Here is a 25,395-nt window from a genome sequence, read left to right as displayed (position 1 = left end):
ACGGTGTGATCGTATAGGATGGCCATAAAGCTGGGAAACATAGATAATATTATTTTACTATGCATTTACTATAAGTAAAGCATTTATTATGTATTTGCTTTCTTTTTTCTAACTTGGTGTAATAACGAACTGGGTTTGTTTGAGCTTTGGAATTTCTAAACTCATACATCCAGTGAGTGGTGTTATTTTTGAATATGGAGGGACTTGAATTTGTTGGTATGTTTGTTTCACAATAATCATCTTTAGAGGAGGTGCCACATTTGTCATATTTGAGGTACCATTGATGCTGCTTACACATGAAACATTTTAGAGTTCTTCTCTTAAAATTGCCCCCTCCACAAAACATCAGCCTTATTGCTATAAAAAATCATACTTCAGTTTTGATCAAAACAATAGTAACCATCTATCCTTTCCCACTTAATTTTTCTCTGAATGCCTTTGGGCAATTAAGGGAGAAAAAAAGCAAATCCATCTTTAGAAGGTAAGGATTTGAGGCTCCTGAAGACCCTCAGAGAACACAAGAAAGGCTGAAAGGCAGAGCCAGGAGAGGCATCCTCAGAGTCTTTGAATGATGGTGGCATTTGGAATATGGTTTTAGATCCACCCAAAGTAACTAGGTGCTTGAAAGAGAGGCAATACTTATTTAAGTGTGTAAATTGTAATATTCTTTTTTAAACAAAAAATTTTTAACAACAGTCACTTGATAGTTGCACTCACGTGTCCCTTTGTGTTCAAGTTCTCTGAGGACTAATCTTTGAAACCAGTGACTTTGAAATCAATCTTTGGAACTCTGTCATTTCAGAGACCTGCGACATAATGAAATCTGTGAAATTAAAGTCGACACTTTCCAGCAGTTGCCTGGCCTCCGATCTCTGTGAGTACTGCCTCCCAGCACCTCCCCACACGGAGCACTTTCTTTCTCTCTTGGATCTTCTCTTGGTATTTTCTTTTCACTGTATACGTGTATTGTTGGGCCTTTGTGCACATATTTGCTATGAAAAGGCAAATATTTTGCTTGTGATAATTTCCAGGAATAAATTCAAAAGTAGTAAATTTACAGTCTGCTTTCCGCCAGTCAGCAGACGTGAAACTTCGATACAGAGGAAGGAAGCTGCTGAACAGCCTACAACATGTGCTTCTGTCCGCAGCCTGGAGTTGGCAGGGGTCGTTTTCCATACGAAAATGGTGACCATAGCATTCTTCCTGCCCATTTTTCTTTCCTGGCTAAACAGTTTTTCAGCATGCATCTCAAAGTGCCTGAGAATCACCTGGGGGCTCTAAACTCCAACTGTAGGAAGTGCAGACTCCAGGCCCTCACCCTCATTCCCCAGTGAGAATCTCTGGAGCGGGGCCTGAGAACTTGCATTTTAACAAGTACACTATGGCTTGGGCACAGCTGTCCTGGAAAATGCTTGTGTTGCTCAGACAACTAAGATTTGTAAATATTTAATTCCATTTTATGATTTCCATTTTATGAAAACACCATATATTAACCATAAATGAAGAAAGAAAACCTTGGTGACAGATTTTTTTTTGTGACTGTTAAAACTTTTCCATCTTGAAACTGAATTTCAATGTAGTTTTGATAAATGATGACTATATATAATGTTTAAATTCTGGTATATTTTGTTAAAAATCGTTTCTTTCCTGAAGTTTTGTTTAATACTTGAGACTATACTCTTGTAAAATAATACCATTAATACCTCAAAACATTTTAAATTTACCTTTAAGAATCATCTTCTCCCAAAAATTTAGCTTGAAAACCATCTTGTTCTGAATTGTGTTGCCCTTTCCTTACTTTTGTTTTAAATCAGCTTGTGAAGTTCTTTGACTTTTTTTAATAAATATGAAACAAAAATACATTACCTATTTCATTACCTGCCTTATCGCTAGGTTGGAGTTCTGGCTTTTTCCAAAGTCAGTTCTATTTTAAAAGGAAGATATAATTGATAACACTGTATTGTATAATTGAAATTTGCTAAGAGAGCAGAACTTACATGTGCTCACCAAATATAAATATATATGTATAGTATGAAATAAAAAGCTGACCTCTAAAGATACCAAAAGAATAGACACAGACTCTGAAGGCTACATGTCTGAGTCCCCTGAATTCCTCCTGACCCTGAGACCTCACATCCAGTCACTCACCAAACTCTGCCAACTCCAGTTCATCCACGCTCCTACCACAGGCCCATGACTCACGCACCTGGATCACCATCATCCTCCTCCTAAGCAGTCCTTACACCAGCGGTCTCTACCCATTCATCTCACCACCATCCTCCTCCTCCTAACCAGTCCTTCCACCGTCAGTCTCTACCCATTCATCTCATCACCATCCTCCTCCTCCTAACCAGTCCTTCCACCGTCAGTCTCTACCCATTCATCTCATCACCGTCCTCCTCCTCCTAACAAGTCCTTCCACTGTCAGTCTCTACCCATTCATCTCATCACCGTCCTCCTCCTCCTAACAAGTCCTTCCACCGTCAGTCTCTACCCATTCATCTCATCACCGTCCTCCTCCTCCTAACCAGTCATTCCACCATCAGTCTCTACCCATTCATCTCATCACCGTCCTCCTCCTCCTAACCAGTCTTTCCACCATCAGTCTCTACCCATTCATTTCATTCTCCAAAGAGAATCTTTCTTAAATAGAAATCTAATCATATTACTTCCCTGCTTCAAACTCTTCTGTTATTCTCCTATTGTCTTCAAGATCCAGACCAAACTTCGAGCACTGCCCTTCAAACTCTGATTCCAACCTCCTGGTACAGCCTCTTACCGCGTTCCCAGACCCTGTCACATGGGCCACTATTTCTCCTGGGCCTGTTACTCATTGATTCCTCCGCACTCTTAACTTGCCCCCTCTCCATCCCAAAAGAACAAGATCTCTTGTCTGGAGCCCACTCCATTCTGATGTGCTTTGCACATTCTCTGCTATAGAACTCAACACTCAGCACTGCCGTCAGGTAGACTGTGCCATCCCTGAAAACGATAAGAACTTTTCCATCTTCTTATCTCCAGAGTCTAGTTTAGTGGTCTCTCATTATTTACTTAAGAATTCCAAACAGGTTCTCAGCAAAAGATTAGGGACTCTGAAGTTGGTCTGCTTGGGTTTGAATCCCAGCTCCTGAGATTACTCTGTGCTTCATTCCTTGCAGTAAAATGAGGCTAATTATAATACTTACATCTTAGGTTGTGTTGAGGTTATGAGATAATCCATGTAAAAAAACTCATAACCATACCTGACACATAGTCAATATGCAATAGTATCATCATTATTGTTGTTGTTGTCTTTATTAGAACAAGTGTGTATCCTTTTAGGGTGTATCAGTGAGGGTCCTGGCAAGGAACAGAATTCACGCCAGATGGTTCAAATGAAGAGACACTTACATAGGTGTTAGCCGGGAGCAAGCAAGGCTGGGTGTTCAGAAATCAGTGACATGACTGGGGCTGAACAGACAGACGGAGGAACTGTGTTCTCAAAACCCAGGAGGAGCTGAGGCACGGACAGGGGATGCCGTGGTTGAGAAAGTGTGCAGCTGCCGCCAGAGACGGGATTCCAGAACAGAGGAGGAGCAGACCACAAGGGCCCAAGCTCTTTCTCCTCTGGGGCTTCCCCTGGGAATTCTGCCAAGAATAGCAGAGAGCCCTGGGGACACAGCGGGTCTGCCGCAGGTGCAGAGCAGGGCAGGAGAGTGGAAATGGCTCCTCCGGGGCTGCTGGGAGGATTCTAGCACACAGGCTCACGAAAAGGAATGGAATGACAGTCCTGTGACATACAAACTCTCCCATATTTACTTAAATCCCAGTCATAGCGTTATAAAACCCATGGCAGGACTTGGCACATTTCTGATAGTCCGTCTGTGAGGCTCACGGGGTACCACGTTCTACTTAAAGCTGTGCAGAGACTTGGACAGGAGGTAGGACTTGCCTCCCTCCCTGGACACGTGTTTTACGAGCAGCTCAGAGAAGACTGTCTCCTTGCTCAATTTCGAAACCGCTGTTTGTGGCGTTCCCGCCCCTTCCATGCCATTTCTTCCCCTTGTTAGCTGGAATCTTCTTCTGTCCTGAGATCAATGAAAGGGCAAAATAAAAAGCCTTCCTGTTTCCCCAATTCAGGGAGCCTTTTGAATGAGAATATAAATAATCTATGAATACCACTTGTCCAGGGTAACTCAGGGGGCCCAATATCATAAATAAATCACTTATCTGTGCTAGAAAAAAGTCAACTGTGATCACTTTCAATTTATTGAAATGTCTACATTTTAGTTACCCTGATTAGTTACACATTTTAAAAATAAAAATTTTAAGTTCATTGCTCCCTTTTTGAAATGTGGAAGTTCTTATTCCTGCTAAATTATCTACATTTCATTACTTGTGTGTTGAGTGAATTTTTTTCTGCATAAAGTGTAGATTTTCTTTGTTATCAAAGGATTTTATTTCCAACATATGTTAGCCCCTTTTTTATTCATTTCCCAGTTAAGAATTTAAATGTCCATCTCTTTTACTGAGAATTTTTTTGAAAGCTTCTCTGTGTTTCTCTTGGAGCCTGACGTACATGGCAATGTACACAGAGTCTTGCTGAGTTGCATTACATATCCAGGGATGTTTTAGCTCTTAAATTTAGTTGCTTGTCAGAGGAAAAACCTCAGAAGTTCCTGACTCTTTCCACTTCCTCTACCCCCACTCATCTTAGAAATGCCCTAATAAAATTTTACAACCATGTTCAAGTCAACTTTTTAGTAAAAAGAGAATAAAAACTAAAATATCCATCTGAATGATTTTTCCTTGATTAATTTAAACAAAGTTGATTTAAGTTTTCTCTTTAGTCTTTTTTTTTTTTTTTTTTGCTGAGGAAGATTAGCCCTGAGCTAACATCTGTGCCCATCTTCCTCTATTTTGTATATGGGACGCCACCACAGCATGGCTTGATGAGTGGTACACAGAGTCTGGGATCCAAACCTGAGAACCCTGGACCACCAAAGTGGAGCACGTGAACTTAACCACTACGCCACTGGGCCAGCCCCTTGTCTTTAGTCATTTTATCTACCAGTATCTTTATCTAAAGGATGATTTGATATGCTAATTGTTCGTGTCCTGAATGGAAATTAAATTTTGGTAGAATAATGCATATATATGGTAAAACTTCACACAGTCTTCTTTTTTATATAATCCTCTCACTTGTGTTTCTTTTTTTTTTAATAGAAATTTAGCTTGGAATAAAATTGTCATTATTCATCCCAACGCATTTTCTACTTTGCCATCTCTCAGAAAGCTGTGAGTATTTCATGCTTGTCTATGGTATGTCTTTTAATAATTGGGGGCCTTCTAATTAATAGAAACGTTGGTTTTGCTGAGGAAGCCTGCAGTGCACAGAATGGCTAGCGCGCAGTGTCCTCCACAGTAGAGCTGTCAGAGGAGAGAGGAGCCTACCTCCAAGGCCACGAGGGCCCTCACCTGCATAGCTGGAGATCTGGGCAACAGCCGGCTCTGGTTATTGAGACGAGAGTTCCCGTGTTGCTGAGCAGTCAGGAGGAGCGGAGTGAGATGTCAGTCAGTTCTAAAGGGCTTGCACGTTATAGTTCGCTGTCTTGACTGGTAGAAAAGCGTCTTGTCCTTGTTTTCCTCCCCTTTCCACCTCTTGCTCCTTCCTCTCCCCTCTCCCTTGTCTCAGAGAGAAAGAAGAAGTTGGTCAGACAGAAGTTAAGGAGAGAAGGAAGGGAATAAACCCTGACAGCGTCTCCCCCTCACCCCTAACTGAATCCAGTCAGCATCATTTTTCCAATTAGATGTAGCACCTTGCATTTGGTTTTAGACGTCCCCACCTGGCAAAATTAAGCTGAATGTAGAAATTACAGTGTGGATGTGATTAAAACATTTTTCCCCCTGCAATTCTGATTGTAAATAGAAAAGTTATCAGGAGCTAAAACCAAAATGGTTACTTTTACCAATAAGAGTCAGGACCTTGCTTACAAGTTTTATGGAGCATTTTAATAATCTTTAGGTTGCTTTTTTAATATAAACGTTTTATGCTAACACAGACTAAAAGCCATTGTTGTTTGATGTTTTGCAGGGACCTATCGTCCAACCTCCTGTCGTCCTTTCCCGTAACAGGGTTACATGGTTTAACTCACTTAAAATTAACAGGAAATCATGCCTTACAGGGCTTGATATCATCTGAAAACTTTCCAGAACTCAAGTGAGTTTGTCGTTAAAACTAATAAGATACATTTGTGGTCATGTGAAATAATAGACGTGTTATAGTAGTTTTCAAAATTTATGAGGTCATGGGACTCTTCTGAATTGCATTTCATGCCCTCAAGTCCCCACCCCTGGGGCCTTGTTAGGACAAGCCCTGAGCAGGGATGTGTCCCCCTGAGCACGTTTTCCTTCTTTCTCAAAGATGCCTCCCAGAGTCAGAGGGTTCATGGAAATAGTTTGAAAACCATTGATCCATGGATATAAACTAGGACATGTAATTAAATAACGTTATAACATTATTGGACTCCTGTTTACATTTTTAAATTCATCTAGCTTGTGTGTATGTTCTAATAAAATGTACTGAATTGATATTTATTTGAGGAAGTAATGCTCTTTAAAACCTGTTTTGCTTATTATCAATCAAGAAGTTCCTTGAAAGATGATATATACAAACATATATATATTTTAAACCACAGTACTTTTTACATATTTTTAAAACCATAACCCCAAAAGAGAGTTTGGAAAGTAGAAGAGAGGAAAAAAATCTAAAAACATCCCCTAAACAACTTTTTATGTTATTTCCTTCCAGACTTTGTTTCCAATGTATCTTTGATTGTTAGAATCACAGTATGTATACAAACATATCATGTTTTCATCACTTAGCATTCTATCATACCATAAGCACTTTTTAATGGTGCTACAATTTTCCTAGCAGTCATTTTTAACCCTTTTCTTATGAAAATTTTCAAACACAAAAGTAGAGAAAATAATATACACCCATCCTCAGCCTCAGCAATTATCAACATTTCATAGCAATAATTTTTAATAACTCCATTGTTGTTAAAAATAGCACTGTAATGATCATCTTTATGCACATAGTTAATATTTTAGATTATTTATTAAAGCTAAAATCCACAGGCAGAATTATTGAGTGAGAGAAGATGAACACTGTATTTAACAACCTATTTCTTCAAGTGTGTTTTGTTTGGTTTTGTTCATTCAAAGGGTTATAGAAATGCCTTATGCTTACCAGTGCTGCGCATTTGGGGCCTGTGAGAACGGCTACAAAATTTCCAGTCCGAGGAATAAGGGTGACAACAGCAGCACAGATGACCTTCATAAGAAGGATGCTGGAATGTTTCAAGTCCAAGGTAAGACCTGCTCTGTCACGGGGTGAAACTGTGTCTGGAAGGGTCTTGAAAAGTCATCAAACAGATCATCTCAACTCCAGACAAGTCCCCGTGTAACCACCCCAGCAAGCCGGGAGTCAATCCCACTGTTTAAAGACTCTAGAGAGGGCCGGCCCCGTGGCTTAGGGGTTAAGTGCGCGCGCTCCACTGCTGGCGGCCCAGGTTCGGATCCCGGGCGCGCACCGATGCACCGCTTCTCCGGCCATGCTGAGGCCGCGTCCCACATACAGCAACTAGAAGGATGTGCAGCTATGACCTACAACTATCTACTGGGGCTTTGGGGTAAAAAAAATAAATAAATAAAATCTTTAAAAAAAAAAGACTCTAGAGAAAGAGAACTCTCCTTCCAGATTCATTCTAAAACTTCCTCTTTTCTGTAAGTGAATTCCTAATATTTATGTTTATAATTAGATCCCCCTTGGCATATATTGTCCTCAGGAGTAATTATTAATATTAATATCAGTATGTCCATAGACTTTTAAAAGGGCCCCATCCCTGTGGATCCCTTTTCAAACATGCTTCTGAGCTTTTTTCTCCAGAAGATAGAATCCATTTTTATTCTTATGGCCTGGGGGCAGTGGAGGACATAGGCGTCTTAGGTGCCTCTGTATTTCAGCAAAAGGGCTGCAGAATCCAGCTTCTTATCCAACTAATTCTAAAATGTCCTCCTGTCCTGGGCCCGCGGGGGTGTCCGTCAGGAAGGGGAAATGAGATAATGTCTGTGGAGACGGCTTTCCTTGAAGTGGGACCTGACTCAGACAGCAGCGCCTCAGACCACACCTGTGAGGTGGGGCGGTGCTCCAGGCAGCCCCCGTCCTTTCCCTGCCAGCCTTGCAGGTCTGCACAGAGTCTGAACAGACTGGCCTTCCTTCCTTCGGGGCCCAGCCACGTGTTGACTCCTGGTCTGTGTGCACATCGTGGAACGTTTCTCCTGCACACGGTCGGTTTGAGGAGCTGATGTCTTGGCTTTTGGTTTCAGGCGCAGGATGTGTCTTACTCTGGCTCTTGCTTTAGTTTTTGCTCTTCCTGCCTCATCCACCCTAATTTCTACTATATTATTCACTCAAAAAAAACAACAAACCACCAATTCAAGTCATGCTCTGTGCCAGGCACTGTTCTGGGCCCTGGGGGTACACAGGGAATAAGAGGGACGAGGTTCTTCATGGGGTTTATTTCAAGGGCAGTTATTCCCAACCCTGGGCCACATATTGGAATCACATGGAAGCTTTTAAAAAATACTGATTCCCAAGCCCCACACAGACCAATTAAATCAGCACCTTCCTGTGTCAAGTCACAAAACTCCTGTTTCATGGACAACAAGCACTGCGTAGTTGCTTGATTTGTTCTCTTTAAGCAGAATTCTCCAGAAAAGATGGAAACTTGCTCTACCTGATTCTCCCTCTTGTGCTTGGAGAACACAGCCCAGAACATGTGCACTGTAGCTATCCAAGTGTTGGAAAATTGGATGAAGTGGCTCTTCCGCTGAATGGAGAGCCCATAGCCTCTCTCTGATTTAGGTCAGTGCAATTTGGAGCCACCGGGAGCTCCAGGAAACAAGAACAGAATGAGGCACCTTAGATGCTGTGACTGGGAGTCAGGTTCTTGCCTTTCTCCCGGTTCTGCTAGAATGCTATGTCACAGAGCAGCTTGAGGAGAACATCCAAGGTCTACTCTATAATAGACTTGCAAGAAAGCCAGAGCCCAGGGAAAAGTGGGGTGTCTGACCTTCCGTCCCATTGGGTGTCTCGAGGGCAGTCCAGGACTCTCCTCCCTGGGACTTGGTCCCTGAGAAGAGAAGCAGAACTCATCATTCCAGGCCTTCTGGTTCCTGCAGATGAGCGTGATCTTGAAGATGTCCTGCTTGACTTGGAGGAAGACCTGAAAGCCCTTCATCCGGTGCAGTGCTCGCCTTCCCCAGGTGAGGAAGCATCAGAACGGCCTCGGCAGCAGGACCACCACTGACTCAGTGACATTTTGGCTGACCTTCAAAGCAAAATCTGTGCCACCTTTTCAGCTCGTCAGTGTCCCTCCCCATGGGCACCTTTAAAATACAAATGTTCGTTCCCTGGAGTTGGTCTCCATTCATAAATAGGATTTTTGTGGGAGACTTTTGATTCAGATTAATGGAAAGTAAAGAATCAATCATGTAATTAAAAGCATATATAATTTTTAAAATAATATTAGCAATTTAGCCTGAACTAGTATGCCACAGTCTTGCTTCATGTAATTACTGATTTTTGAAAGTGATTTCTTTTAACTTTCTTTTAAATAGGTATTTGGTTAAAGCAAATAATAGTTTATACAGATAAGTAAAAAAATGTCTATATATATTGACTTCACTTAATTTTTTTGTCCCATTCCCAGAAACAGGATGGGCCAGTTGAAAAAAATGACAACTGAAAAGGGTTGATGTTTTATTTTCAACGGTTAGATTGTCCCCTGCTCCCAAACACCAGATGTCAGTCTGAACCTGATGACATGCACCTTCACACTACCCTTCCTTCCTCTCCTGATATTATGGACTGTTTCCCTGGGATTCTCCTTCTCTGCTTACAGGATCTTTTTGAAGCATCCTGAAAAAATATAATGAAAAGCCCAGGAGATCTTATGTGGCCCCAACGCTGCTGTATTTGGGGGACCTTAATCAAGTGGTTTAAGTTCCCCGTCTCCATTATTTGTGTGCACCTGGTGCACTCACCCAGTCAGTGTTGCTGAGGACCTGAGGCGACGAGGACAGTGGCTGAAGGAAGTGGAGCGAGCCGCAAGGGGACTGTGAACCGTGGCTCTTAGTGGCCCCTGTCTCTTGGTGTCCTAATAAGAGAAACAAAAATTTGGCAAAATTTTTGTAATTTGGCAAAAGTTGTAAACCCTAATTTGATACCCAGTCTTCTTCTTCCTTGGACTTCCAGGCCCCTTCAAACTCTGCGAATCCCTGTTGGGTAGCTGGCTGATCAGAACTGGAGTGTGGACCATCGCGGTTTTGGCCGTTACTTGTAATGCCTTGGTGACTTCGACGGTGTTCAGAGCTCCTCTGTGCCTTTCCTCCATAAAACTGCTAATTGGGTTAATAGCTGCCATGAACATGCTCATGGGGGTCTGCAGCGCGGTGCTGGCTGGCGTGGACGCGGTCACCTTCGGCAGCTTTGCTCAGCATGGTGCACGGTGGGAGCAGGGCGTCGGTTGCCAAGTCGTCGGTTTTTTGTCCATTTTTGCTTCGGAATTATCTGTTTTCCTGCTTACTCTGGCAGCCCTGGAGCGTGGGTTCTCTGTGAAATGCTCTGCAAACTTTGAAAGGAAAACCCCCTTTTCCAGCCTGAAAGCCATCATTTTGCTGTGTGCTGCCCTGGCCCTGGCCCTGGCCTCAGTTCCCCTGCTGGGTGGCCGTGAGTACAGCACATCGCCGCTCTGCCTGCCACTGCCCTTCGGGGAGCCCGGCACCACGGGCTACATGGTGACCCTCGTCTTGCTCAACTCCCTCTGCTTCCTCGTGATGACCGTGGCCTACACCTGGCTCTACTGCGGCCTGGACAAGGGCGACCTGGGGAGCGTCTGGGACTGCCCCATGGTGAAGCACGTGGCTCTCGTGCTCTTCACCAACTGTGTCCTCTACTGCCCCGTGGCTTTCTTGTCCTTCTCCTCTTTGCTAAACCTCACCTTTGTCAGTCCTGACGTCGTTAAGTTTCTCCTTCTGGTGATTGTCCCACTTCCTGCCTGCCTGAGCCCCCTTCTGTACATCCTCTTCAATCCCCATTTTAAGGAGGATCTGGGGAGCCTGGGAAAGCACACCTACTTCTGGACAAGATCACAACACCCAAGCCTGATGTCTGTTAACTCGGAGGATGTCGAGAAACGGTCCTGCGACTCCACCCAAGCCCTGGTGACCTTCCCCAGAGCCCGCGCGGCCTGCGACCTGCCTCCCAGCCCCCGGCTCCACCAGCGCATCCAGTGACTGAAAGCTGTCGTCATTCGTCTGTGGCATTCGTCCCATGTCTCTAATTAATATGTGAGAGAAAGTTTTCAAAAATCGAAAATCCAAAAATGTGAGATTGAGTACAGCTGAACAGTAACTAAAAAGTGCTCAGTTGAAACTTGACTTCTTTTAAAATCTCAGTGTGAAAAGCTGAAAACGTACTGATACTAGAGAGTGAAAAATAAGTCTAAATGCTGCTCATCTAATTCGTTCAGCTGAGAGATGGATCAGTCACACTATTTAGGTAAGCTAGATTTTAAAAAAGCAGACTGAAATGTTCAAAAAAGATTCTCCATGATTTCATTTCAGTTCTTTTTAAGCTCACCAATCTAATGATTTGGGGCAGGGGGACCACTTGCTTACAAAAGGGATTTTAAACCAGAAAACCCCTTAAAAGACGGTTGGAGGTATTAGGAAAACAAGAGTTTTAAGTGGCCTCCGTTACTCGGTAGAGGCTGTGAAGGTGGGAGTTCATTCTAATGACCAGGTGGATGTGTGTTAGCCCTCCCCTGCTTTGCCCCGCCAGGTCACCAGTCCCCTGTGAATGGGTAATGTAAGGCACTATTAATTAATTCATAGTCACGTCATTTTTAGAGATGCCGGATTTAATGTTTCAGTACTAGATGGTTCCACCCTCAGTGGAATAAAACTGCTTACAAATATTTAGAAAGGAAAATGAACTTAAACTCTTAAATTGCCATGAAGGCAATCATGAACAGGTGAGCTTTGCCATAGCTAATTCATTTTTAACTCCTTGGTGCCCAGAGCTCAGAAGAAAAGTCCATTGCAGGCAATGGATGGACCTAGAAAAGATGGTCGGCAATCTGGGATTTTTTTTTCTGGGTGAAAGCACATTTTTCGCAGGAATTCTTATCAGTTGATTCAAACTGACGTGCATCTTAAGGTAATGATCAAATGCAGACACGACATAACTTCTCACATGTGTGTCTCTAGTAGCAACAATGTCTGAAGCCACTTTGGACTCAGCAGACTCGGTAACATGTAACGCTGTTTAGTTAGCGTGGTTTTAGCTGTGTCAACCCACTTGATGTCAGGAACACGACTTCTCTGCTTATTCCTTATTTAATACGTATGTTAGGCATTTGAAGAGGTGAAATTATTAAATACTGAAGGTCAAAGGATGAATTCTAACTTCTGTTTTACTACATTAGCTTCAATGCATCCAAAGCAAAAGACTGTTAGTAGATTTATTTTTGTATAAGCATGTTTATTTTGATCAGATGTTTTAACTTGGAATTGAAAAAAATGCATTTATGAGATGTTTTATAAGATGTGTAAATACAGAACTGTATTTATTACTACAGTAAAGATTCAGTAACACTAAGGACCATGATAATAAACCATGTACAGTGGCATATTCTTCCATATATATTGTGTTTCTCTGCCTATTTTCTTAAAATTCATTAATTGTGTGTAATATATGTAAATGTACAGTACTTGTAAATAGATTCCAAACTTGCTTTTCTATTGGATACAAAATAAAAGAAATTTGTAATGAAATGTGTGACTATAGAACAAAATATTTTCAAGTCTTTCATTGAGTCCTTAGGCAAATATATAGTCTCCTAAATGTTTTTAATTTTTGGTGTGTAAGTACATTTGCTAAGTATTTGTACTTCAATATTTTACATATTTTGGATTTATCTTAAGAAGTAACTCTTTCACAAGAACAACTGAAAATATCTTTACCAATTCCTGGATTGTTTTAACTACTACTGATAAGCCATTTTGTCATGACATTGGTGAAGTTTATTGTCCCCAGTGATAGTTTGGATTTTTATGGCCAAAACCTACTTCTTTTGCAAGGTAAAAAGAAAAAAAAATCAAAAACACAATTAGAAAGAAATGTATAAATAACTAATCAATCTTAAAATTATTCAACATGAACATGAGTTTTCTATAAATTCCTCATATATAGAAAATATATTTCACAACCATGTCAAAGCCAAGATGTGAGGTTATGTGATTCCCAAGGCACAAAGAAATACACTGTTCCCCTTTAGTTCCCATGCCCAAAACATAAGAAATAAAATGATTTTTCTAAACACCTTGTGCCAGACCCTCTGAGCTTCAGCCATGATTCCTGCTCTCCCCATACACGTTGTAAAATGAAACCATCAGGTATTGGTTGGAGACCCAGCATTATTGCTAAGATCCACCCCTATTTACTGAGAACTCCCAGGGTCCCTGGCACTGAGTTTCGCACCCATGCGTCAGATACTGCCCCAGTTTTCAACCTAACCGAGTTAACAGGTATCCCATGGCTCGGTTTGTCTTCAGCTGAAACCAGGGCTGTAACAATCTCACTCCTCCCAGCCCAGGCAGGAGAGACAAAGTTGCCTCTAGAGCAATGGATCTCAGTCTTTCTTCTCAGCATACTGGCTCTGCGTGCCCAGAGTCAGGAACAAGTCCTGGCAGCCCACCCTTTTCTCTCCTACTCAAGAAAACACGTGTCAGTGATATAATTAAAAAAAAAAAAAATCCACTCTAATTTATTTCTTTAAAAATCCACAAGCTCTAGTACTTTATTAGCAAAACCTTGTTATAAGACACCTCACACCAAACACTGCTCAATTAAGTGTCTAATAAATGCCTTTCCACTATAATACCGTAAATTAGAATGACTGGAATTATATCCACAAATAAATCTACAATGAGGAGGAGAAAAGATATAATAAACCATTGACAGACTGAACAACAGCAAAAACAAGAAACAAATCAAAAGAACATCAACTGGTAGGCTAAGAGTAAGTGGTTGGCAATGTCATGTTTTCAAAAATGGATTCATTCATTCAACAAATATTGACTACACGCACAGTGTTCCATGCACGGGATGTCAAAACAAGGTCTGGAATTTGCATTCCTGTGGAGGAGAGATGCACAAGAAGCAAATACGAACAAGGAGATGTCTGACAGAAACGTGAAGGAAGGGAGTGGAGCTGGGGAGATGGACAGGAGGGGCTGGTCACTGTAGACACAGCTCAAGAAAGGCCTCCGGAAGGCACCTCTTCTCTCAGATCTTACTCAAGAAGGAGCTACCCTTGCTGTAGCATTCAAGCACTTACATCAGTAAACTCATCATTTTTAGTCCCTCTATTCACATGTCACCTGTCTTGAGTACATTTTAATATAAAAATATATTAGGTGGCTGTTATTGCACATAATTTTTTCTCACAACTGTTACTGGAGAAAATCATTCTTATATGAAATACAAAACATCTTTTCCTCTCATTTTGGCCAAAAATAGAAAAACAAGGTAGTAAAAGATAATAAATTAGCAACACCCTGTTCGTTTAGAACCAGGAAAGCTCTAACATCTGAAAAAATAACGTCTTGCTTTTTTGTTAATCTTATCATTACATTTAGCCCAGGGGCCCAGAGAATAGGACTTATTCTAGGAGAATAAGTCCTAGATACAGAGATCTGCTCATTGTGATCACACTGGCTCCACTGATATGCTTCAGCATTTGGAAATTTTATTTTACAGTTTGTTACTGAGCAAAGGCTTGCCACCCGATGCACGCAGAAGCTGACACCGTGGCACACTGGTCTTTGAGGGAAGAATGGCTTTATTGCACAATGGATCAGCAAGGAGACAGGAGGTCAGGCTCTCAAATCTGTCTCACCATCCAAGGTTTGGGGTAAGGTTTAAGGGATCAGGGAGGGCCAGCAGGTATGTGGAAGGGCTGGCAGGATGAGTTTCAATTGGCTGATCAACATTTTCTCTTCCATGCATGCTCCAGGGTCGCGCAGCCCCTGAAAAATAACTTTAACATCCTGTTGTTAAGATGGGGTCAGTTATGGGAGGTTACCAGGAAAAGCACAGTAAACAAGGGTATGGTTGTTAGGCAGATTTAAGTCATTGCCTTCTCCATTGGTAAGTTTCTAGAGATTGAGTCAACCTCCTCCAGGCACAGAGATGGAGGCACCCTTACAAATGGAGATTTCTCTTGTAAAAATATACATTTCCCTTACAAAAGGGTAACTTCTACTAGGTTTTCAGAGCTTTCCCCGTGGCTGCTGTTTTTTAATAATCATCAGCTCAAAATAGCCCATATGCCTACGAGGCATATTTTGGGGTGGCAAATTCTGTTCCTGGTCCTGTGGTTTCAAGTTCAACTATGTAGGTAAAAGAAACTATCTCTCTCCAGGCCACTAAACACTGACAGTTTTCTCTCTCAGCTCAGAGAGGCCCTAAAATGCAGTTAGCTTACGGTAGCTTTTCCTTGCAGGTGGAGTGGTCAGGGGCTCTGTAACAATACTCCTGTCTCCATGTCCTCTTACAGACAATTCTAAAGATGTTGAACTCAGAGTCTACACTGACTGATTCATCTCACTGTCACCCAGCCCTAAGAGACCAGTGACCTGCATGTGGGTCCTTTTGCCCAGAGCCGCTCCTGCCAATAGAACGAGACCAGGTTCAGAATAGCAGAGCAGAAACTTTGCTCATTGATGAATGAATGGAGCAGGCAGAGCACGTGCTCTAAACACCTTCTCCCCAAAGGGAAGGTGAGCAGGTTCTTATGGGATGTGAAGGGGGAGGGGTCTCCACGTCATTGATCGGGGTGGGGGCATTTGGGGCATGTGCAGACCTTCCCTTCTTGCACATGGCACCTTTTGTGCACGGCACCCCATCACCGTCTTGGAGCTTTCTGGTTTGGACCGGTTCTGCTGTTTGGCCATCTGGCAATGTTCTGCCTTGGTTCCTATATGCAAGTACAACTTAAAGCATTAGAAAATTCATATGGGGCAACAAAAGACCCCGAATAGCTAAAGCAATCTTGAGGAAAAAGAACAAGGCTGGAGGCATCACAATCCCTGACTTCAAAATATACTACAAAGCTATAATAATCAAAACAGCATGGTACTGGTACAAAAACAGACATACAGATCAATGGAACAGAATTGAAAGCCCAGAAATAAACCCACACATCTACAGACAGCTAATCTTCAACAAAGGAGCTAAGAACATACAACAGAGAAAGGAAAGTCTCTTCAATAAATGGTGTTGGGAAAACTGGACAGCCACATGGAAAAGAATGAAAGTAGACCATTATCTTACACCATACATAAAAATTAACTCAAAATGGATCAAAGACTTGAAGGTAAGACCTGAAACTATAAAACTCCTAGAAGAAAATATAGGCAGTACACTCTTTGACATCCGTCTTAGAAGGATCTTTTCGAATTCCATGTCTACTCGGACAAGGGAAAGAAAAGAAAAAACAAATAAGTGAGTCTTCACCAGACTAAAGAGCTTCTGCAAGGCAAAGTAAACCAGGATCAAAATGAAAAGACAACCCACCAGCTGGAAGAAAATATTTGCAAGGGGTTAATCTCCATAATATATAAAGAACTCACACAACTGAACAACAAAAAACAAACAACCCAATCAAAAAATAGGCAGAGGAAATGAACAGATGTTTTTCCAAGGAAGATATACAGATGGCCAATAGGTACATGAAAATATGTTCAACATCACTAATCATCAGGGAAATGCAAATCAAAACTACACTAAGATATCACCTTACACCTATGAGAATGGCTATAATCGCCAAGACAAAAAATAACATGTTGGAGAGGTTGTGGAGAAATGAGAACCCTCATATACTCCTGGTGGCAATGCAGACTGGCACAGCCTCTATGGAAAACAGTATGGAGATTCCTCAAAATATTAAAAATAGAAATACCATAGGACCCGGCTATCCCACTACTGGGTATTTATCCAAAGAACTTGAAATCACCAATCCAAAGAGACTTATGCACCCCTATGTTCATTGCAGCATTATTCACTATAGTCGAGAAGTGGAAGCAACCCAGGTGTCCACTGACTGATGATGGGATAAAGAAGTTGTGGTATCTATATACAGTGGAATACTAGTCAGCCATATAAAAGACAAAATCGTCCTATTTGCAACTACAGGGATGGACCTGGAGGATATTATGTTAAGCGAAATAAGCCAGACAGAGAAAGACAACCACCACATGATTTCACTCATATGTGGAATATAAACTAACACATGGCCAGAGAGAACAGTTTGGTGGTTACCAGGGGGAAGTAGATTGGGGGGTGGGCACAAGGGGTGAAGGGGCTCATTTATATGGTGACTGACAAATAATAATGTACAACTAATATTTCACAATATTATAAACTATTATGACCCAACAAAAACAAGAACAACAAAAAACCCCAAAGCATTAGACACGGACAAAGTTTTGGAGACTTCCCTGGGTGACATCAGCACCAGTTCCAGCATGTCTGACCCTTGAAGCCAGTGGGTAGGGTGACAACAAAGCTTTAGCTCATCTGTATTCAGAAACTTAGCAAACACGTCTGACGGCTGGAGAGCCGAGTGGCATCCGGGCTTTCCCTCCCCGCACGCCAGGACGCGACTCCTGATCTGGTTCCTGCATCCCACGTGGAGGGTGAGAACGCGCTCCTCCGTGAGGACAGTGACTCCCATGTGGGGAAATGACAGCTCATCAGAGGACACTCGGAGGGACTGAGAGTGCTTCCCCTGGACGAGAGGAGGCTACCGCGACACGTGACGTGTGCGGATAACCGGCTGCACGACGTGCTTTCTCGGGCCCAGCGCACAGCGGCCAGCGGGGACGGCTGAGCCCCGGGCCTGCCTCCGGTCCTCGGTCTCTGGCTACCTGGGAGGGTGCTCAGTGTGGCTCAGCCTCAGCCTTCTCCTCGGTACAACGGGAATCACATCGCCAGCCTCCAGGACTGTCACCGAGCCTCAAGGGGCCGCGGACCCGCACTGGGTCCTTCGCCGGAGCCGCTCGTGCCCAGAGAACGAGCGGGCACCAGCAGAGCAGAAGCTTCATTCCGGATCAAGGAATGGAGACGAGAGCTCGTGCCCTGGAGCACCCGCCAAAGACAGGGAAATGGGGAACTGCTAAAGGGCAAGGTGCCGTGCCGTCCTCAGGGCTCCGGGAAAAGGGCGAGTTCCAGGGACAGTCGGTGCATGCGCAGTCCTCCGTACTCCTTTGCACACGGCACCAAGAGCGTCTAGCAAGGCCGCAGGGGGAGACCGCGTGCGAAGAAGCAGAGGCAACTTCCGGTCGCCCGCGCCCCTCTGCGCAGGCGCGGCTCCCGGGCGGGTGGAGCGGTGTGCAGTGGCGGTGTCTCTCAGGCGGAAGGAAGGTGTCAGGTGTGGGCAAAGCTCAGGTTCTCTGTCAGGAGTACGTGTTGGCCCGGCGGGGACGTGTATGGTGACAGGGTGGGGAGTGTTAATAGCTCGGCGTGTATACGGTGTTCATCACAGCACCTGGCACGTGGTAGACGTCTAGTAAATGGTTACTGTCTTCTTCCCCTTTCCCGACAACCCTGTGACGTAAGCAAAGCAGGACCTGACTTTGCAAATGAAGAAACAGAGTTAGAGTGAAAAGTTACTCCCCAAGGTCAAATATGAGGAGCCAGGATTAAAACTTGGGTTTTATTTAATGGCACAAGTTACTCTTTCAGAGAAGAACCAATTGGTGAATAGTTAAGGAGACAGAGTTGGGCTTAATCTAAGCAAGGTTCAGTCACTATATGTGTTGGATACCAAAGAAAGTCCACCACATTGAGTGAGAAGCTAGACCAAATAATGGCTTTCAGTGTTCCAGATGAATTCTTGTGTTAGTCTTCTTGGAAGGTGTGATATTGTGATTTATAATAAGAAACACATATTTTGTCTTGGTCCCTGTTCCAGGCACAGAGCTCCTAAAACCCTTGGAATTTCCTAAGTGAGAGAGGCAGTAAGGTGTCTTTTGTTATGTTAATGAGGTGACTTTTGGGAAGCCCCCAGGTCACCTAAAGATGGAGGCTGCTTGCCAGGGGACCCAACCCTGTGATTAGAAGGTTGGAACTTTCAGTCCCCACCCTCCAACCTCCTGACATCTTGGGAGGGGAGAGGGGGCTGGAGATTGAGTTCAATCATCAATGGCCAATGATTTAATCAATCATGCTGATGTGATGAAGCTGATACCGGCTCAACACAAGGTTGACGTAAGGGAAGCCACATTGTGGAAAAGAAACCATAGTGCAACTTTGAATGACATCTGATTAACTAACCCAGACATGCTCTGTGGATTTTACAGCCCCTCCCAGCTACTATAAGTTGATAACTTTGTTCTTTTGTGATCCTTAGGAATGTGGTGACTCCTGGGCAGACAGTCTATGCTGATAGCCATCATCAATGACAACTGAAAGATTGGGAGTATAGGGCATTGCGCCGGTCTCTGATGAATAGCCAATAAAACAAAAGACTATCAGGAAGTAAGACCAGCTGCCTCCCCCATCTGGAGACCAGCCCCCTGTATAACTGGCCTGTGGTCTTTGTTCTATAAGATGGTTCTTTCGGACATTAGTGGGCCATCTTCCCCCTTGCTAGCAAGCTGTAATAAAATCCTTTCTCTCCTACCTCCTTGCCTCTTGACTGTTGGCGTGTCTTGTGGTGGGCAAACGACCCCCCCGCCCCCCTGGGCGGTAACAAAGCCTCCATAAAAACCCAAAAGGATGGAGTTTGGAGAGCTTCTGAGTTGGTGAACACATGGAGATTTGGGGAGAGTGGTGCCCTCTGAGAGCGCATGGAAACTGTGCACACTTTCCCCTCACCTTGCCCTATGCATCTCTTCCATCTGGCTGTTCCTTTTGTAATAAACTGGTAATCTAGTAAGTAAAATGTTTCTCTGAGTTCTGTGAGCCACTCTAGCAAATTAATCAAACCCAAGGAGGGGTGTCTTTGGAACATCCCATCTATAGCCAATTTGTCAGAAGCACAGGTAACAACCTGGGACTTGCAATTGGCATCTGAACAGAGGGGGAAATTGTTGGTGTGGGGAAAGAACCCCACACATCAGAATTGGTGTCAGAATTATAGAAGGAATTTTAGAGATTTAGGAAATTGCTGGGGAAGGCGGTGAGATCTTAAATCAATACCCTGAAAAGTGGAGCACATAACTGTGGTCGTGAGTGATAGGCGTTTGGTCAGTCTGTGCAGTGATGATGAAGGATTAAGACTTGGGACTTCAAGCCCCTTCTTAGAGACCTGCTGTGGAATACCAAGCAAGTCTCTTGGTTTCTCCAGCTCTTGACTCTAATTCTTCCCTCAAACTACTGATGAAACAATATAAACTCGCTAAGGTTTGAAGTCTGTTCTTTCTGCTGCTGTCTCTTTCCAGGTAGTGAGACGGGCAGGTAAAGGCCAAGGAAGCTGGAGTCACAGCACAAAGTCACAGGATGTACCAGCCAAAGAGCATGGACAACCAAGTTGACATGCCACATAGCAAATTTCCTCTGTAGCTGTTTCAAGTCCTTATACATGTGTCTTTCACTCCACTTTTTGCCTTTCTTCTTCCTTCCCCCTGTATTTGATCCCAGGCTATACATATTAGAATACTGAGGTGACACATTCAGTCACTGGTTAGCTAGGCTCTTTTAATCATGTCACGAAGGACAGTGGAGGGTGACTGAGAGGACACATGTGGCAGGAGTCTCATGGGGACACGGGGACAATAAGCCTGGGCCTCAGGACCTCAGCAAAGTGTTGGAGAACTGGAGGCTTCAACCCGCTCTAGCAATGGAACTTTCTTGTTACCCCTTAAATTTATGGATCTCTCACCATTAGAGTGACGCAGTTTTTCTTTGTCTTTGCTTCAGCCACTTCTGTCACTACCAATTGACCATTTCTATTCTGTAACTTTTCTGTAAGTCATAGCTTTGTTTATTTATAACTTGGGATTATTCATGACTTCAGCCCACTGTCGCCCCAAGGGAACCCCACCCCCCACAAGGTTTCACTTTAGGACCTTCACTTACTATCATTGCCTTGCCTCACTCTGTATCTTCCCCTCCTCCTCTAGAAGGGGAAGAATTTGATTGGTCACTGTTGTCCCTGTGGGGCAGAGCTTTGGAGGCTAGGCCATTTCAGAGGTCACTGCCCAGCTGATGGATAGGCTGCCTCTGGTCACATGACCTCTTCTGAGCCAATTAGTCATGGTGGTGATAGGGGAAATCAGGGTCACATGGTAAAAACCCTGACCATTTTTGCTTAAGGAACAAGCCAGGGCCACCTCCCTCTGCAGGCAATCACCAGCAAGAATAAAAGATCTTCTAAAAAGAAGAGTCTGGGGCTCTTGATTGGCCTGTTCTGTACATGTGACTAATTTTGATTTTCCTTACTAAGGGAGACAGATTGGAGGTACTTGTCCAGCTCATGTGTGCCCCATATTTGCAATTGCTTCCCAGCCACAACCCCTATCAAATTCTCATTGAAGATCAAGCCAGATCAATTCTCAAGCCAGATCAATCAGATACTCTTTCCAAAGAATTTGGTATTAGGACACTAAGAGAGTCTAAGTCAGATGACGATGGGATGGATGCTTGAACTGAAAGATCAAACAGAATTTTGGCTTGCATTGACACCATGAGAAGTCAAAATTATGAGTAAGTTTAAGTTTGGGGAAGCAGAAAAAAACCACTCTGCAGAGAAAAACAAAAGACTGGTGTAGCAAGCAGATAGGAATAGAAGAGGTGGCCAGGAGCCCCATGAAAGATGAACTTTCTAGAAAGTTCCATTCCTTGGGTGGTGAATCATGCTTTTCATCGTGTTCTTAGATGTCCATGAAGTTGCTTATTGTATCCTCTTAATTAACCCCCTTTTTTCTTTGAGCTAGTTTGAAGGGCTTTTTGTTGAGGTTAATAGACCACTCTTTAACAGACCATGGGCATGTTCCTTAATTCCTCTAAACAGCCATTTCCTCATCTATAAAATGGGAATAAAATAGCACCCACCTCATAGCTTACCTTGAGGAATTGTTCATGTGCAAAGTGTTTAGTACTTCATAAGTGCTCAATACATGTTTAGCTATTGTCTAGAGTTTGGGAAGGCCCAATAAATAGAACATCTGTTCCCTGTCTTCATTCTGAACCAGTTGAAAACCTGGACAAACAGTAAGGCAGCTGGCAGTCAAACATCACTTTCATTATTGATAAAGCTGATAAAAGACAATAGGGCTTTCATCCGCAGGCAAGTAGCCTTCCTAATATTTAACCTGAGAATTAGGCAAACTTGTCCACTGAGTCACAGAGAATGCTGGACCACCACAGACCTCCCCACATAGGCGTGAGTTTCTGTGAAATAATAGCACGGAAGAACAGAACCAAATGTAACCTTCTTGAGGGCACTAACAGAGGGAAGAAAGACTGTTCTAAATTCTACTAAGCTGGGTCACTCATCCTCCCAACAGGAACAGCCAGTGAGGGGATGGAATGCTGCCAGGCGCTCCCTCCATGTGGGAGGAAACATTAGGAGGGGAAATAGGATTCCCCCTCAGCCTTCACTGTGTTTTCTTCTTTTAACCCAGTCCTTTAGGCTTAACCAGTAGGGCTGTGCTCCACCAGAGTGTGGCTGTACCCTCAGGAGAGGATGTCTGCTGTGTATCTGGGCAGTTTTATTTCCACCTTGGCAAAGCTGCCCCCTGCAGTGACCACAGCTCCTGGAGATAGGTCCACAGGTTCCTGGGACCACTGGGGACAGATCTGATCTCCAGAAGGCTCTGTGATGCCATGTTCTCCAAAGACCTGGTCTTTTCTTGGCTTTCAAATGCTCCAGTGCAGTCTGCATAAAAACACTTAGCTGTGGACACAGCCTCTATAAACCTCAGTACTCTGCCAAGGTCAAAATACTACAAAGCTGAAGGCTCAAAACTCATAGTGGACTTGAAAGGTTCCAATAAAAAGCATCATTTCTCTCAGCCTGAGTTCTAAAGAAGTGAGAAATAAGAACAAATAAGGCAGATATGGATCAATCTGTCACATTTTCTAATAATAAACTTATTGCAGAATGTGGCTTAAATATCTCAGCAAGTGAGCTTTCCAGAGTTAGCCATATTCTTTTTCCAGACCCAGGGAGCACCAGATGACCAGCAGGCTCTCTATAGTCACTCCATGGAGCAGCAGAACTGATGGTTCCTGTGGACAGCCTAGGTCCAAATTTTAAAAAAGAGAGGAAGGGGTTACCCATGCAGCCCAGATGCCTCTCCCAAACTCACCAACGAGATCTATCACTCCCACTTCCCTGGGAAGTCAGTGAGCGGGCCAAGAGGCCAGGAGAGTGACAGTAATGGAGTTTCCTCTAATGAGAAGGAAGTGTCAAGAATGAGGAATACCTTTTATATTGCAGATAGCTATTATTTTACCGTTAAATAAATTTTAAGTGGATGCATGACTGGAAAAGCCAACTCCTAATAATAACCTTTTTGGAGGTTGACCACGCCACGCAGTGGTAGGTGCTTTGCTGTACAATATCTCATTTGATTAGGAGACAAGCCTGTGAGATGGGTCCCGTTATCATCTCCACTTTGTAGATGAGGAAGCTGTGACACCAAGATTTGACCAAACAAAAGTTTGATCACTTGCCTGATAAACAGTGAAGCTGGGTCTCAGAGGCATTTCTTTGAACAGCTACATTAGTGATTTTCAAAGTGTGGTCCCTTTGTGAATTTGTTAGAAATTCACATTCTCAGGCCTCACTCCAGGCCTGCTGAATCAGAAACTCTGGTGGATCCCAGCAAAGGTGATTCGAACGCAGGCTTGAGTTTGAGAACTACTGCACTCTCCTGCCCACAGGAGCTAGGTCTCAAGGGGAACTGAGCTATCACTCCTGGGGCGAGGGAGAAGAGGAGACAACAGAAAAAGAACAGTGCTATCCTGAGTGTAGAGAACAGGGGAGTCGTGCAGGAAGACAGGAGAAAATTTATTTCAAATTAAAAAAAAAATGAGTGAAAATGTTGACGAAAGCACTGCCTAGAAGAAATATTTATAGGACTCTGTAAACATCTGCACCCATTGTTTATGTTTGTCTACAAAGAATTTGTGCACCACACATGTAGATTAATTCAATTTTTTAGTAACATGCATCTAGCAGTTACTTTGAGGAAAAATAGAACACAGCAAGTGAGCACTCAGATTCTGAAGCCAGGTGGTCTGAGTTCAAATCCCAACTCTAACCCTTAATAGTTGATAAAATATCCATAGTAAACTACATCTGTCAACAAGTTGTTGTCAAATTAACTGTAAACACTGAGAGTGAAATGGAGCATGAAGATACAATAATTACAGGCAAGGTTTTATTTTCTTTGGAGGGATCTGCAGTTCATGTATGGCTGATACTTACCTGATTAATTCCTCAAATTTTAAACCTTCATTCCACAGTAGAAAAAGATCTTGCTTGACATTTTGGTCAAAACTTGCTAACCACTGAGAGGTTTATTGGAAGCAACAATAAGGAAGTGGCCCACAAAAAAGAAAAAAAAATCCTTGTACTTTTTACCCAAGGCTTTTGTCTTAACAAGAGCAGAATTGGCCCTCTGGGGTATGGAGAGGCCTTTGATCTAAAGTAGACCGAATGTCTGGTTTCTGATTAACATAACTTTATTTTCCAATGGAAAAATGAGAATGCTTGATATGTTGCTTTGTTATAATAATTAGAAAAAGATTCTGTAGCTGATTTTGCCTGCTACAATCTCTGGAATATTCAGAGTACTGAGGAAGAAAGTTTAAATATTTTTCACATATGACTAGAGGTATCTCTCCCAGCCAAAATTCAGTGGGGGTGGACAACAACAGCTCTTCTCTATAATTTTTTTCAATTTTAATAGTTTATGGACAATAGGACATAAAGTGGGTTGGGTTGGTCACATGCCTGGTTCGGCATGGGAGATTGCATAAAGATGCTCAGAGCTAATTAAGAAGCAGGTGGCATCACCTGAAGCAGAAGGATGGAGTCTCATTTCAAAGGGAAATGGTAGCAAAGTGATGGAAGCTTATTTCACTATCTGCAGGCCTGTTGATAAGAGGAGTTGTGAATGTTTTCCCAGCATTTGGTTATACTCATCATTCATTGCTTGTTTGGCTCTAGATCAAAAAGGCCAACCTTTGATGTGGGAAGGTCAGTATACCCGGCAGGTATGGCCTATTTGGAGGAGTCGGTTTGACTATTTTCAAGTAAAACATCTTTC

At 43.1% G+C, this 25,395-nt stretch overlaps 1 protein-coding gene across 1 annotated transcript in view; it reads left to right on the top strand.

The window, feature by feature from the left end:
• The window catches only part of LGR5 (leucine rich repeat containing G protein-coupled receptor 5), a 119,923-nt gene extending 107,055 nt beyond the window's left edge, over positions 1-12,868 (top strand). Inside the window, 7 exon segments of the mRNA XM_004429417.3 lie at positions 803-874; positions 5,206-5,277; positions 6,074-6,199; positions 7,207-7,352; positions 9,226-9,309; positions 10,301-11,314; positions 11,317-12,868. Coding sequence (XP_004429474.3) covers positions 803-874; positions 5,206-5,277; positions 6,074-6,199; positions 7,207-7,352; positions 9,226-9,309; positions 10,301-11,314; positions 11,317-11,387 — 1,585 coding nt within the window. The 3' untranslated portion in view covers positions 11,388-12,868.
• Positions 12,869-25,395: the final 12,527 nt, after the last annotated feature.

This window comes from Ceratotherium simum, chromosome 17, assembly GCF_057802395.1.
Source record: "Ceratotherium simum simum isolate JZ-2026a chromosome 17, ASM5780239v1, whole genome shotgun sequence".
Classification (NCBI taxonomy): Eukaryota; Metazoa; Chordata; class Mammalia; order Perissodactyla; family Rhinocerotidae; genus Ceratotherium; species Ceratotherium simum.
Note: the sequence above shows the minus strand (reverse complement) of the source record. Positions and strands in the feature narration are given on the sequence as shown.